The sequence below is a fragment of the Galeopterus variegatus genome, unplaced genomic scaffold, assembly GCF_000696425.1.
Source record: "Galeopterus variegatus unplaced genomic scaffold, G_variegatus-3.0.2 Scaffold1094, whole genome shotgun sequence".
Taxonomy (NCBI): domain Eukaryota; kingdom Metazoa; phylum Chordata; class Mammalia; order Dermoptera; family Cynocephalidae; genus Galeopterus; species Galeopterus variegatus.
The window spans coordinates 232,157-248,186 of record NW_007727205.1 but is presented as its reverse complement, the minus strand read 5'-3'; the positions used below and the strand labels follow the sequence as shown (position 1 = coordinate 248,186).

Genomic DNA, 16,030 nt, shown 5'->3' with positions numbered 1-16,030 from the left:
TTGAGTCTCCTCTTCCTTTCTCCCAATGTTCTGTGCAGCCTAGCCCCACCCCAGGGACCCAAAATATAAGACTCTGGCTGAGCTAGGAGGCTGCCCTCAATAGGCCAGATGAAGGAAGGTAAGGATACCTTATAAGGCAGACATGGACTGGGGCTGGGGGAGGCCTTACCGCCATGACACACTTGGGGCACCGCCAGACACCCTTGGGAATCTCAGGCAGAGGAGGCAGCAGGCAGAAGATGTGGTAGTTGTCATCACAGCCATCACACAGCAGAAGCTTGTCATCCTCATCCCCTCGGGAACACATCCGGCATACATATGACTCAATCTGCCAGGGGAAGGAAGCAAAAATTCATCAGCCTAAGCCCTGTCCATCCTTTAAACATCAGGCCCCTCCAGACAGTACCCTAGTCCAGAGAGCTCTCCATTGGAAATCTGCTATGCTTGCTAGATGAATCATTCATAGCCCTGTAAAAGCTAGTCATGCTAGGTCTGGAGTTCAACTGCATGCATGTACCATCTCCCCAAATAAGAGGGTAGAGCTGTGAGAGCGGTCTTTATCATTCAGTCTGGAATCCTATTTTTATTCATTCAATAAGTACTTACTGAATGCCTGTATTTAGCACTATGCTGGACTCTGTGGTACCAAGGTGAGTGAGACATAGTATCTGCCTTCCAAGAGCACACAATACTCTAAAGACTTGTGTTCTAGAGACATGTGTTCATAAAAATTAAAAACTGCCAATAGTGGCCCATGAAAGGTACTGTGGGAGCCTAGAGAAGGAAGCACTCAAGTCAGCTAGAGATAAGGAGGGACAGCCTTGAGGAAGAACTCCACTGAAAGGTGACACTTGAAACTAGCTGAAATCTAGAGGCAAACTGAAGCTTGGCAATGGGGCAGAGCACAGCATGTACAAAGGATGGGTGAATGAAAGAGCAGGGCATGGCGTCTCAGGGGAAAAAAATGAACATACCTAGGAGTAATTCAGTGTGGCTATAGCAGAGGAGAGAAGTGGGCAGTGCTGGGGAATGAGGCTAGAGGTCAGCAGTGACTGGATCATGCATGGTAATGAGGAGCTTAGCCTTTATCCTGAAGCAATGGAGAGTGAGTCTCCTTCTCTGGACCCTTCCAGCACTTCATGTTGACAGCACTTGATCACCCTTTCTTGCTCTTTGGTCCATGTGAGTTGGCTTTGTTTCCCCAATTAAGTGAGCTACCTGAAGGCAGGGCCCACCAGGCCCACTTTTCTGCTTAATGCATCCTTGTCTAGTGCCATGCTGGGGAAATGCTCATTGAAGGGATGAGGAGCAGAGCATTAGGAAGTCAGGGCTGGGTCCTTACAAACTGGGCATTGCTGTGGTTCCTCCGCAGCCTCATGGTCATCTTGGTGCAGGGCTCTGGGCTGTGACTCAGCTCCTCCTTGCTCTCCAGGAAGGTCCTGGGCGAGGTTGACTCCACCTTCACATCCCCACCTGACTCCTCCTTCACCACTACGGTTGGGGGACACTCAGGCCCTTCCTTATCTGGGAGAGAGAAACGTGGGTCTAAACATACGTCTGGGACACTTTGGGCCCTGCCTCCTATCCCCAGGTGAAGCTATTCTCAGCCTGTTAGGTCTCACCTTTCTTCCGCAGAGTCTTATCCTTGGCCATGAGACCCAGGCCCATCATCTTGGGGCCTGCCCCGTAGATCTGTAGCTTCTTCAGCTCTGGATTCTTCTCAATGTCTTCCTCTGTGGGTTCCGGCTGGGAGGAAAGAAGAAAATGAATCAAGACTGCTATCTGGGGCAGACTGCCCCACCCTAAAAGAACAATAGCTCAGACTATATAGCACCTGAGCTCATGCCAGGGGCTCAGGCACAGATGGGCCAGGGCAAGAATTCAGAGTTGCTTATTGAAGACTAGGGGTAAGTGAGCTCCCTCCTCAGCCCTCTCTTGGAAAGGAATTAAAGACGGGATCTTAGTTTTCCCAACTGTGTAAAATGAGATTAACTCCCACCTTATAGTTATAAGGGAGTTTAGGGATAATATATGTTTTAAAAACCTAAAATAAATAAATAAATAAATAAATAAAAAATCTAACAGCTTGGCATTACCAATAAATGGCAGTGACTAATATGATCTGCTAAATTACGTGCTTCACAGAGCCTAGGGACAGTGTCTATCTTATTCTCTGTTGTATTATCAGTGCTGAAAAGAATGCCTGGCACATAAGCTTCTGCCTGAAGGAAGGATATAGGTACAAGGAGAAAGAAAAGTTCTACCTCTTTATGCAGAGTGAGTCAGGAAAGGAACAAGACAGACAGGAAGAACAGACATGCAAAAGATATTGTACAAATAGATCAAGACCCAGCTCAACAGCAGCTCAGCTGAGACTGTAGAAAACAGCAAGAGTGAAGCCAGAGGCACACTAACGCTCAGAAGAACTCAAAGAATGAGAGAAGGGAGTGATGAACTTGGAACACAGCTTTGGCCAAAGGGAGGGAGAGGACTGCCCATCCCAAAGTTCTAAGTTAGAAGAAGGGAAGTACTCACATCAGGCTGCAGTCTCTTGGCCCGCCGGCCATAGCTGTTGAACTTGGAAGGTTGCACAGACTGTCGAAGGGGAATGCTGTGGGGTTTGTATTCTTTGTCCTTCTCCTCATTATCAAATGGACGAGTGTTACACTGCTGTGGACAAGTGAGGGGTAAGGGTCAGGACATGGGGCTCCAGCCCCCAACAGCAAGGACTTCCCTCTACCCTTGCCCAATGGCAACCAAAGTTGTGATCCACCCACCTGATCTACACCAATAGCCCCTGTCCAACTGGTCTTTATCACTGATAGCAGCACACACTTTGGGAATTCTTCTCAGTGCCTTTGCTTATGTCATTCCTCCTTTCAACCACCGCTGACCCCCACCAACCATCTCCCCAACTAAATCAGACTCCATCTCTTTCCAGACCTCTCTAGCTCAAAAGATCTCTGCCTTTTCTGAATTCCTCTATCAGTTAAGACCTTGTCACATAATGGAGAGTAGACTGGCCTTACAGATAACCCCAGGACCTCTGACCCTGGGCAGTGTGGCAAGAGAATAAGCACCACTAGGAAAGGGTAGAGTCTAGTTCTTAGGTCTCCAGTCCACTGAGCCAGTTACACTAAAACCAAGTGCGGAAATCTGTGTCTTAAGCCTCACTCCACCCCAGCATGGCATCCTTACCACAAGGTTGGCTCCAGACTGGTACATCTCATAAGGATAAACAATGCGTTCATAGTGGGAGCGTAGTAGGGAGCCAATGTTTTTGCCTGGTGGGTAGTTCAGGCGCTGGGCCACCCGGGCCCACCGACGGTCCTTGCAGATGGCTTCATAACCACCTTCCTCCACCACAATCTGAAAGGACAAGCAGAAAGGGACATGGATGTGCTATGTGTATGTACATGAGGGAACAGACCTGTAGAAAGGGCAATAAGAACAGTTCCAGACCCTCACCTCACTGCGGGCTACCCTCTTCTCCCAACCTCAAATTACAACAAAAAATGCCAAGACGTACTGATGACAGCTTGTGTGCTACCAGGCTGTGCCCCTTCCACTGTAGCCTAGAGATCCAATATCCAAACCAAGGGGGCCTCCAGAGTACCAAGGCTACTGGGGTGGGGGGTGTTTGAGAAAAACCTGTTCTTACTTTGCTGAGACTGTAGAGGTCCAAGATCCGCCGTTCTACATTGGGAATCTTTAAGGAGGAGCCCTGGATTTCCCAGAATTTGGCAATCTGGTCCAAGTAGTTCAGTTTCACTCTCGTCTGGGCCTGAAGAAGAAATGGCTCAAAGAGGCTGGCCACCCCCTCCCCCCATCTTCTGGCCCAATATTAGGGAAGGAAAAAGGGAATAGAGCAGCCCATGTATACTACCCAGGGCTTCTCCCAATTAACTGGATCCCAGGCTCTAGGCAGTGCTTAGCCCCACCTCTCTCTCATCTCAGTAACCTTCTAGACAATCAGAGAAGCCCAAGGTCCCAAAAGAGAGGGTCATAAAAGCCAAAGCTTTATATATATTCTCTGTCAATCTCCCTGACAGGGTAGTGTGTGTATTATCATCTCTTGTATAGATGAGAAAACAGAGGCTCGGAGGAGTTAAATCATATAACAAGCACCAAGATATCTAGGTATCAAATAAGTTTTAGCTTTCCCTCTGCTACTAATTTGCTATATAGCCTTGACCAATCAGTTCCACTCTCTGGACCTACTTTTTCTTTTATTATTATTATAAAAGGAAACTAAAGTAACTGTCCAGTCCACTTACCTCAGAGGTGTGGACTTAAGAGGACCAGCGAAGACCCTCTGGAAACTCTAGAATTGTATCTAAGCTCTAGGCATGCCTCAGAAAATGAAGGCTACGAAGGAGCATTCACCTCCTTACGCACCATGAAATGTGTTCCATGGCAGCTGGAGTGAGAGTGCATGCTATAGATGGAATGGCCTAAGAGATGGTGTACCGAAGCAGCAGTGGCACTTGGCCAACCCAGGACCCGATATGGGCCCCAAATCCCAAAAACAAGTCATGTACCATGCTTCCCTGAAATCTCAGTGACCCAAGAAAGGATCCCAAAGGCCCTAAGTCTATAACTTCCTCACTAGTCAGAGCACCTGGTTCTAAGGAGAATTAGATAGTCATCACCATTCACTACCTTGCCCTGATCCCATTAGAGGAAAGGACAGTTCTGTCTGTTTCATAGTTGAGGAAAACTATGGTCTATTTGCAGACAAAAATGACCTTGGCTGTGAGAACCCTTAAAGAATCAGGAACACTACCCCCTCCACCTCAACCCCTTAGCTTTCCTACCTTGGTCTCATCCCTGCTCCTCCCCTTCATTAACCAGCACTCCCTCTCTAGAAAACCCGCTCTTATTCCATGCTAGGAAACACCCTGCCTTAGCTGTACACCCACACACCTGGTTAGATTTCTCTAAGGAACTTGCACTCCCCACGAGAGATGACTTTTGCCCTGACTGGAACAGCACCTAGACTGAGTCCAGAACAGTAGTTCTCAATAGGGGATGATTTTGCCCCCCCCAGGGGATATTTAGCAATGTCTGCAGACATTTTTGGTTGTCATAACTGGGAGAGGGAACTACAAGCATCTAATGGGTAGAAGCCAGGAATGCTGATAAACATCCTAGAATGCACAAGACACTCCCTGCCCCCAGCCCCAACAAAAAATTATCTGGCCCAAAATATCAATAGTGCCAAAGTTGAGGAATTCTGGTCTAGAAGACAAGTAAGCTTTTAGGTTATGAGTATTCAGCTGGGTTTAATCCCCATCCCCCCCAGACTTCTAGTAAGGCTTGTGAACACATACATAATAATGGGGAGAAGGTGGTAGCATACGTCTAACCTACATCTTCCATAGAAAACTCCAGGACCTTACCTGGAACTGGCTTCAGGGCACCCACTCTCATTACCCCAGGGCATTCTCAAGCCCCAGTAGAGAACCTCACCTGTCCATGCAAAGGGCCTGGAATTCCTTCCTGTACAGAACAAAAGGGAGAGGGAAAAGCCTACCTGCCTGAGCCTCTGAACAAGTCTCTCACCATTCCAACCTCTACACAGACCAGTTCTTGTATTGCTCCCGCCCATCTACCTCACCTCCCACGATACCAAGCACAAGAGAAGGAAGGTAGAAAGCACAGAGCTGTGGATGAATTGGATAAATGAGGCCACATTCCACTGGCCAAGAAAGAAAGGGTCTCAGCCAGTCCTATATCTCCCTTTTGTTGACCCAGGTAGGGTAGGTTAGTTGACAGGGGGAGCTTCAGAAGTAGCAAACCTTTGTGGGAAAGGAACATCCTCAGCCTTTGGGGTTATCAAATCAGAAAGGCTAAATGCCCCTGCTCTTGGTTACATTCAGAGTTCTAAAGCTTCCACCATGCCCTGGGCACACTAAAGAGACACAATAAAGAGAGATAATAAAAGGCCTAGTTAGGTAAAGTACCTTAGCCAGAGAAGGTATGAGGGAAGTGGAATCAGAACTCAGCTATCCATTCTCTCAACCCCACCACCAGCTGCTAGTCTTCTCACCTCTAGCTCATTCAGCCTCTGGATTCGAGGGGTAAATCTGAAGTTGTCCACTTCCACAGCAAAGGGTGGCTGCCAGTCCTGAGAGGGTAGAGAAGAGAAAGGAACTTGGGTTAACCCAGCATGATGCAAGACCAGAGGGCACCAAAAGCAGCTCAGAACCCCATTTACACAGTTCCCAGATCTCTAGCCACCCCAGACCCTTTAATCTGGCCAACAATCAACCCACTCACCCCACCACCCCTCAGAACTCACAACAGGGCCTAGAAGCCCCTCAAGTCCAAATCCAAGGCCCCATGCACATGTCCTGGGAAATTTCCCCTGAGTCCCTCCCAACAGTACAGTGCCAGGATTTCAAGAAATAGAGAGATGGAGACCAAAACAGTTGACCCCAAACCCTCCCCACACCCATATTAACCCCTCGTCCCTTAGGCATGTGCTGTAGGACACACAGTCTGGGAGTACTGGAAAGCACACAGAATCTGGAGTCAGAAGACCTGGGTTCATGTTCTAGTTCCACTACTTACTAGCTATGGAATTTTACCTTTCTGACCCTATTTTCTCATCTGCAAGGTGAGAATATAAACACTCACCCTGGCTTCCTCACAAGACCAATATGGAAAATTAAACTGGTTTGCAAATGAAAATGTTATTCAAAGGAGTCATCATTAAGACTTGACATCTAAGGCTGACCGCATTGCCCAGTACACATGCAGAGTAGCTCAGCTCCAATTCTGGCAGGATTTAAAGGTTTGGGCCTTTAATGTCTGTTCTCTCAGTTTAAAGGGCCTGAGACAGACACTGCAGGGAAGAGCAAGGTACAGGGAGCAAGAATCTGCATCACTCACCCGGTCTGGAAGGCTTCCTGCGGGTCCTCTCTCATACACCTGCCAGGTACAGGAAGAGGCAGGGGAGGAAGCCCCGGGGGGATAAGTGCTGGGATGCCCGACTGTGGTGGCAAAGAATGGAAGGATTTGGGGAGGGGGAGGGAAGTCAGGGAAAGATAATCCAAGCGGGGGATGCCCTGCCGAGTTGGAGCTTGTTCTGTCCTGCCCAACAAATGGCTGTGAAGAACCCCCTCCCCAACACCCCTCTCCAGCCTCCCACACAGTCCTCTCCTCCCCAGAGCAACCTAGACCAATGCCTTCATTCTACAAATGAGGAAAGAGAGGCCCAGAGAAGAAATGTGATTTCTCCAAAATCACATGCTGAGTTAGTGGTAGAGCCAAGACTAGAACCCATGTCTTCTGAACTCCAGTCCAAGGCTCTTTGCACTACACTGGGCTACCAGTGTTCATATACACATGCATACATATGGAAGGGGGGAGGGGGGCAGTAAAAGAACAAGCTGTTGACCTCTTTTGCACATACACTTTTAGAAAAGGGGCCAGAGGACTCATACTTGCATGCGCACATACTCTAATACCCTCCCCCCCACCCCCAGCTGAAACAAGTAACAAACACCTGGGGCTCTGTGAAGCAGGAGGAAAAAAGAAACGTAGGCTAAAATGGCATGGCTCATGCTCAGACAAGCTCCCCATGCCCTCCTTCTCCCATAAGAGTAGGGCACTCCCCTCAGCACAGGTAACCCAGGTAGAAAGGTGCTCAAACCCAAAACTACAGGCCCTCTTCTTTCCTGCTGAATCAGGTTCTAGACAAGAATCAGTGCAACATCAAGCACCTGACAGGAAATGGCAGAACTGGAGTCCTAGAGCAGAAGCCGTAGGTACAACACATAGCTGGGGAAGGTCCAACAAACCTCCTGCCTTTAGTTCCAAACTACTGTATGCCAAATGCTCAGTATGTCGGATGTGGTAATAAAAAGAATGGCTACCTGGTGCAGGAAGCTAGATCCTTCCGAGCTCCCCTGGGTCTACTCCAGGGTACCAACGATCTCCTCTCATCCACCTTTCCCAAGTGTAGTACCACCTGCCTGGCAATTCATACCCCAAACCACCCTTCCTCAGGCAAACCTCCCAATTCCCAGGCACCCACACATACACAAGTTCCCACCCTGGGTATGCTTGGGTGAGTACTTCAAACACCAATAAGAAGGCCAGCTGCCTAAAAGTGGCCCAGGAGCAGCCCTAGTGGAGGAAAAAACAAAACAAAACCAGAGAGAGCTAGGTCTCTTGGATTGGAGGGAGGTACACCATTGGGGTAGAGAAAAAAGGCATAACAAAGGACAGCCCCCTCCTGGCCACACACACACACCTGGGACATGTCACTCTTCCCTCTCTTGGTCCCCCAAAGCAGGGTAACAACACCTGCGCAAGACCAGACTGCCCAAGTGAGTCCAAGAAAGAAAAAAAGAAATTCAGGCCTCAGCTACCCCTGTCAGATATGCCTCCTTCCCACAGTCCTGCCAGGCTACTTCAGGGGGTACTTCTATGAGGCTGCCCAGGGCTCCAGCCTCTTCCTTCTGCTCTCCTTCCTGACCTCTCACTACCCACTGCCACTCCCTCATCATGGACAGGGATACCTCAGAAATCTGTGGCCAGGCTCCAAGAAGGAAGAAATCAGCTTACCCAACACCTCCCAGAGGATCTATTTGAAACCAGCCTATATCTGTGGCTGAGCACCAGAAGGCACCAAGTTGGATAAGGAGGCCTGTGGTGCCCTCCTCAGGTGGGAACGAGGCTTCCCATTCTGTTTCAGCCAGGAGACACCCACTCAAAAACACTCTGTTCCAGCCAAACTCAATTCCTACCCTTGGAATCCCAAGTGGTCACTGGGCAATATATATCACCATTTCTCCTCCATGCCCGCAAGGCAGCAGCCTGTCCTAGCCCTTTGGGGGTCTTCTGGCCTAAAGCCAGGCCTAGAAGGAAAGATATGGCCTTTGTTGCTGATCTCTGAGAATCAAGTGTTCCAAAGGGAGCAGACTTCCACAGCTCCATTCTGTTTCTGGGCACCACAAGAATGCTCTATCTTCTGGGACCTCCTATCTCCTGGGCCAGAGAAAGTAGAAATCTGAGAAAACTCACACCCCACTACCGGGCTGAGTGGTCCAGGCCTCTCCATAGACAGTCAAGTCTGGGGGGTGATGTGCAGGAAAGGCCCTGAAATTGCCTTCAACTAGGAAAAGAAAAGGAAATACCCTGAGCCCATCTCAGGGGAGCCAGACAGAGCATTCCCTGTGAGACTGATTTCCCGACCGGTCCACCAGGCCAGTATATTATCATAGATGAACTGGCCTGGCAGGGTGTGAGTAAATATGAGTCAATCCACATGGGGGCAAACTAATGACCACATCAAACACCTTCACAGTGACAATAATTGCCACTTATCTAGTGCCTACTACATATAGACGCTACCCAATTTAATCCAGTCCTCGAAATAACCATTCCTGTGACCCATTTCACAGGCTCAGAGAGATTGTTACTTGCCCAAGGTCACACAGCTGCTAAAGTTCAAAGTAGAGTTTTGAACTCAGGTCTGTCTCCTTTCAGAGCTATGATCTTTCCACTATGCCACGCTATCTGCCTTAAGGCAAGTGATGACAGTAGATAGGAGAAAGGACTTTATTTAGCACAGCCTTAACCCAGGTGGTTCAGGGTAACTAAGAGATGTGCGGGGTGCCTCTCTATGAATTCTCCTCGGCCCACTAGGAATCCCCGTCTTGAACTAGGAGTGATTCTGAACAACAGGGTGGGTGTGGGTCTTTGGCCCCAGGTCACTTGTGGGCTTCAAGAGAGGACCCCCGGCCTCAGCACCCTTTCTCCGACCTGCGCCGCATCAACAACTGTCCCAACCACCCACCTCCCTACACCTCGAGCTGCCCCCCGCCCCACACTTCGCCGACTACCCTACGCCTTCATTCCCGGCCTCGCCGACGGCGACCACCGGCCCCGAGACTTACCGCGGGTGGGCGGATCTTGCAAATGCCCGACTTCTCGGCGATGGGCCTGATTTTCGCTATGTAGCCAAGAGGGTCTCGGAACTCGGCCCAGCTAGGCTCGAAGACCGGGCACTCCGGCGGCGGTAGGAAGTCGTCGGACCCCGGCTCCATGATGGGCCCGGGGACTGGGCCTGGGATCAGGAGGGTTCGGACCGCCCTTAAGGACTCATGGCGCCGCCGCCGTCTGAAGCCGAGGCACTGCTCGGAGACTAGGCCCAGAGCCGGGCGGCCGCCGCCCGCCAAGGACCTAAGGGGGCGTGTGGCTGCCGCGCTCTGAGAGTCTCAGGCTGACGCTACTGCTACCGCCTCTTCGTCCTGCTCTGTTCCTTCCAAACTCTGCAGCTGCCTCCCAACTACCACAACGTTCGCCACCACAGTTACCTCCCAAACGCCACGGCCTTCACCGCCGCCGCCGCCATCTTGGTTTGTCAGCGTCTCCCCCTCCCTCACCACAACAAACCGGATCCCTCCGCGGGGTGTCTCCCCGAACCTCATATACCTTGCATCAGACCAAGCCCTAAGAAGCCTTCATCCCATGGGGTCAAGCTAAATCGGCTGGCATGGGTCCCCTGTTTGGAAGCGATTACTCAAAAATACCTCCCCGACTGAGAGAAAATAGTCCACCTCAGCGGCGGAGGGGCAAGGTTGTAATTAGTTTGCCGGAACCTCTTTCCGGATGGGCCGGCGGTGCACGTTTAAAGCCCAGTTGTGCGCATGCGCGTTACGGAGACAGACCGGAAGAGGAGCCGGCGTTGGTGGGCCCAAAGTGGTACCCCGTCGCAGACCTCAGCCAGGTCGCTAGTCCCGCCCCAACGTTCTCTGTCCCTTCTGCCTGGTCTTTCCTGTGTGGGTCACGGAAGGCGGCTTCGGGTGCCTGATTGCGAAGGACCCCTTGGCTGGCCCACAGGTTGGGGTAGACATACTAGGCTCCCAGCTGTAGTCCCTGACATGTCTGGGGCTTTGAAAGAAGGCAAGCAGGAGGCTGCTCACTCCCCGGGGATTATGGATTTTTAGAATCCTGGGTCCCAAGTACAGGAAGGAAATATTTTTTTCGTCCAAGGTTACGTAGAGGCCTCTCAGAGATGGGGGTTTCCATTCTTAACACCAAAGAGTCATTGGCATCCAGCATTTTAATGAATGCTTTCAACTGTTCTGTTTGCCCTTTTACTGTGTACACATTTGTGGCATGTACTCCTACAAAATAAGCCTGAATGTATATATATTTTAACTATGGGATGTTTATCAACAGCATAATTATCCATCGCCTACCAGTGCCTACTGTGTAGAACACCTACTGTTTGCCCATTTGTGAGCCAACAGTGTATTTATCAAACACCTGTGTACATTGTATTTATTATGTATAGCCCCTGTCATATGCATTTACGTACCTACTGTGTGTACATCTATTCCAATTGTGTGCATGCTCCTTGAGCGGTTTCTGAATAGGTTCATTGCAACTACTTTGAGTATCAAACCAGTACTTTGTCCACTTTCATCAGGCATCTATGGCATTTGGGGATCATCTCTATTATTCACCAGCTGTGGGCCTACTGCCTATAGTTTGAACACCTCCTGTGTACATATTTCAGTACTTGCATAAATGCTGATAAAGTGCTTATTTTGTGTTCTTCCACCAGACTATGAATTACTTAAGGGCAGGGACCGTGTGGCCTTATACATTCTTAGCACTTAGCATGGTGAGCAGTAAATGAATGTCGAGTGAACAAAAGAAAAGGTGAATGAATGTATATATTTTTAGCAGCCTTAATATATATTGACTGAAAATAAATGTATACTCTTTGCAGACATTTCCTGTGTATATTAAGCATCTAAAAGCTCAAATGTGTTTGAGAGGAGTGGGGAGTGTCATTCCTTCACCCAGTTAACTGTTCCTAATCGCGTACTATGTGCCAATTAGGTACATTCTGCCTACTTCAAGACTGGACTAAGGACATCCTAGCTAAGGGAACAGGACACACAAGCAGGAGCTCAAACCCTGGGGTCATACAGGCCACTCCCACCAACTCTGCCATTTTCTAGTTATGTGACCTTGGTCAAGTCCCAACTTCTGAAACTGAAATGGGAATGATAATACCTACCTTGCAAGATTGTTGTACAGGACCTAGCACATAGCAGGGCCTCAGTGTCTGGTAACTGTTATTTTTATTTCTGAGAGTCAACAACCAATATGTCAAAATTCATTAAGAATCTCCTTTGTGCTGGGCATTGAACTAGTGCTTTCATGTTTCTATCACCTAAATCCTTTATTATTACCTCAAGTGTTCAGAATCTTATTGCCACTTGGCTTGGAGGGAACTTGTAATACAGTAATATAATAAGTGATATCTCCTTTTTAGTTTTCTGTATGTCAGGGGAAACCTCAGACCCTCCCACCAGGTGAATGATCCAACTGAACAACTGTCTGGGCAGGAAACAGAAAGCTAGGTAAGGTGATACTAATCACTGTAATATCACTAGCCTATCACATGGATAAGTATCAACAGCCCACATGGCTCTTTCATACCAGTTATTTCCCTTAATTTTTGTAGCAGTCTTGGGAAAGATGTAGGTCAATTTACCCATTCTTTAGATGCAGAGGAACCAAATTCCAGAAAGATTAAATAACTTGCCCATTGTAACAAAGGAAGTTGCTAACTCCTTGTCAAATGCTCTTCCTGTCGCTTGCCCTCACCAGGAATAAAACTGGGCAGGAGGATGGGGAGAATGAAGAAGGTAGGAGAATATGCCAAATCTAAGGCTGAAGGAAGTTCAGCCTTTCCATTTGGAGGCAGCTTGGTGAAGGACAAAGAGCATCAATCAGGAGTCAGGAGACCAGGTTTTGGGTCTCAGGCTTCCTACAGCCTTCTCTGAGGTTCTTAGCCCAGACACACCCCTATTCTGGAAAGGCAAATGGAAATTGCATAGAGTCTTCAAAGCCAATGAGATTGAATTCATTCATTCACAAACATTCATTAAATTGCTACTATGCACCAGGCACTTTTCTGGGCCCTGCGAATGTAACAGTAATCAAGACAAACATGTGGTCTCCGCTTTCCTGCAGCTGACATTCACCCACTGAAATTTGACAAGTACCTCACCTCCCTGAGCCTTGAGCTTCTCATTTACAAAATAAGGCTAAATAATCCCTTCCTTACAGTGTTGTTAGGAAGATTAGAGATAATGATGGCTACCATTCATCAAGGGCGAGGTGCTATGAAGTAGGTATTGTTATCCCTGTCTTACAGATGAGGAAACCAAAGTCCAGGGAAGTGTAAACTTACCCAATTCACATGGCTAGTAAGTGGCAGAGCCAGACTCAAACCCAGGTCTGTCTAACTACTGTGGAATTCTGCCTATAAAAGTCTCAGATTGTGCTCCCCACACAGTAAGGTGTTCAGGAAACAGGTTCCTTTCTCAAGCCTTGTGTCTTGCTGGGACCAACCAGAATGTGAGCACTGCAGGATTAAGAATTAGTAAGCATCAGAGAGCTCATCCTGGGCTGGGGGCTGGCTTAGCTTCACCCACCCACCTGTGAGAGAGGCTCTGGCACAAAGTGAGCACAGAGTAGCGATTGGAAGGCTTGGCTGGACTCGCAACCACACTCACTCCATCCGTGTTTTGTGGGTGAACTGGATGAGAGTGATTTTGTGCCTCACTTTTTTTTTTGATTTGTAAAATAGGGTCTCTTCCAGTTCTGAAGTAGGTATGAGCTGCCAGTTATAACTCCTAAATAGCTCTGGAATCCATCCCCTCCTCCCTTACCATTTTCTATTCTTCTTGTGAGCCATTTACTGTCTCTAGCCTGCACTATTATAAGAGTCTCCTCAAGGTATCTGTGCGAACTCATGGTTTATTATATAGACAGATAGATGCATAGATACATAGACAAAAACAGAGAGAAATATAGATGTATAACATATGCTTAATATAAATACATAATAAAATGATATATTCAAATAAGGATAATTTAAAATGAATTGATAGCAGTAGATAATAACTCATTGATTAAAAATGCATGACTCCACATTAATATATGTAAATAAAATGAGGGAAAAGGGGCCGGCCCGGTGGCGCACTGGATAAGTGCGCCGCTTGGGAAGCGCGACGGCGCTCCCGCCCAAGGGTTCGGATCCCACATACAGACCGGTTCCCGCTCACTGGCTGAGCGAGGCGCGGGGGCAACACCGAGGGTTGCAATCCCGTTGCCGGTCCCCGGTCCGGTACGGGGGCAACACTGAGGGTTGCGATCCGTTGCCGGACACGGAAAAAGACAAAAAGACAAAAAAAAAAAAAAAATGAGGGAAAAGGGAAAACTCTTCCTTAAAGTATAATGCTAAATAATAAATATAGAAGGAATGATGGTGTTAGAAAATCATCAATGGATGCTCAAACTTTTTCCAAATAAAAGAGCAAACTTTTAAAATACAGCCATAACACCAAGTGCCCAAATCTCGTTTTATAAATGCCATTCTCTACTAAAAAGAATCTGGGCTCCTTGGAAAAAATGTCTGATTCCAGGGCTGGGATAGGGAATGTGTAACATGAGCCTGGAGCATCTTGTGATGCCAGAAAACAAGTGCTCAAAGAAAGATGGAGACATGCCAAAGGACACAGGAGCCAGCTTGGAGAGCTTCCTGCTGGCTAAATCTGGGGCACTTTGAACATCAAAATAAAGAATGATGTTAATGGGTTATATATAACACATTGAGTAAAATAGACAACCGTGAGTCCGTGAGGATATAAATAAATACATGTAAGAAAAGGGAAAACTCTCATAGTGGAAAGCCAACTAATACATTTCAAAAGAATGATGGCATTTGAAAATCACCATTTGCCTACCTTGACCATAATTGTTTCAGGTGAGAATCATCAGTGAATGTTAAAACTGCTGGGTGAAAGTTTGAGGAGTAACAGGATATTTACATAATCTCAATGCATCTCTCCACAAGATACTCATTGATTACGAAGGGAAAAATTATACAGTGGAGACACTAGATAGCCCAATGTGTTGCCTCGTCTTTAGCTGCTGCTGAGGCTGGGGTGAGAAAACCCACTGGCAACAGAGACACGGGGATCTGCAGTAGAGGCTGCTAATCTCCAACCGTCAGTATCTGCTGTGCCCACCCTGCAATCTGCCCTCTCCCACTTCTTTCTCACCATGTCACCAACACATTTTCTCTCACCCCTCCAGGCCTTTGCGTGTGCTGCTCCCTCTGACAAATGTCCTCCTTTACCAAGCTAATTCCTACTCACCCTTCAAGACAGCTAAAGGGGCAGTTCCAGAAAACCTTCCCTGACCCCACCCACCCACCCACCCCAAGTTGGGTTTTTCCTTTCTTTGTGCTCCCACACACTCAGTGCTTCCTTCTGGGCCTGTATTTACTACATTGTCTTCACTTTATCCCCACCAGGATATCCACTCCTGAAAGTCTTGTCCTGCACTGCTGACAAGTGACTACGGTAACCACTACCCACATGGCTACTTAAATTTAATGAAATTAAAAATTCAGTTCTAGGGGCTGGCCATTTAGCTCAGTCTGTTAGAGTGCAGTGCTGATAACACCAAGGTCAAGGGTTCAGATCCCCTTACCAGCCAGCCGCATTAAAAAAAAAAAAAAAAAAAATGGTTCCTCAGTTGCACTAACCACATTTCAAGTGCTCAGTAGCCACATGTGGCTAGTGGACAGAGCAGGTATAGAACATTTCCTTCATCACAGAAAGACCTATTGGACAGCATTGGTCTAGAACAAAGTTAAGAACTCTGTGAGATTCTAGTACCTTTGTCCTTTGTTATGTGTTGTCTCTGCCCATCTGCATCTCCAAAGAGATTGGCAGTAGCACCTTTGATGTGAGAACAGTCAATGGGCTTCCTGTCTTCAGGTCATCAGAAAAATGGGGAGGTGAGGGCCGGCCCATGGCTCACTTGGGAAAGTGCGGTGCTGAAAACACCAAGGCCACGGGTTCGGATTCCATATAGGGATGGCCGGTTTGCTCACTGGCTGAGCGTGGTGCTGACAGCACCAAGTCAAGGGTTAAGATCCCCTTACCGGTCATCTTTAAAAAAAAAAAAAAAAAAAAAA

The 16,030-nt window shown here is 48.0% G+C and overlaps 2 protein-coding genes across 5 annotated transcripts in view; both read right to left on the bottom strand.

The window, feature by feature from the left end:
- Window positions 1-10,383, bottom strand: part of KDM5C (lysine (K)-specific demethylase 5C) — a 29,760-nt gene extending 19,377 nt beyond the window's left edge. For 2 of the 4 annotated variants that reach the window (XM_008574730.1, XM_008574732.1), the window contains exons 1-8: window positions 9,912-10,383; window positions 6,053-6,130; window positions 3,662-3,784; window positions 3,199-3,369; window positions 2,536-2,670; window positions 1,623-1,746; window positions 1,343-1,524; window positions 170-328 (exon numbers count right to left, since the gene is read on the bottom strand). In XM_008574730.1, coding sequence (XP_008572952.1) covers window positions 170-328; window positions 1,343-1,524; window positions 1,623-1,746; window positions 2,536-2,670; window positions 3,199-3,369; window positions 3,662-3,784; window positions 6,053-6,130; window positions 9,912-10,061 — 1,122 coding nt within the window. In that variant the 5' untranslated portion in view covers window positions 10,062-10,383. Of the gene's footprint in view, window positions 1-169; window positions 329-1,342; window positions 1,525-1,622; window positions 1,747-2,535; window positions 2,671-3,198; window positions 3,370-3,661; window positions 3,785-5,472; window positions 5,503-6,052; window positions 6,131-9,911 lie in introns of all 4 variants that reach the window. The other 2 variants (XM_008574729.1, XM_008574731.1) reach the window with 2 other exon arrangements.
- Window positions 10,384-10,671: 288 nt separating this feature from the next.
- Window positions 10,672-16,030, bottom strand: part of LOC103592137 (IQ motif and SEC7 domain-containing protein 2) — a 26,419-nt gene continuing 21,060 nt past the window's right edge. Inside the window, exon 14 of the mRNA XM_008574737.1 lies at window positions 10,672-10,824. Within this exon, the coding sequence (XP_008572959.1) occupies window positions 10,672-10,824 (153 nt within the window). The remainder of the gene's footprint in view (window positions 10,825-16,030) is intronic.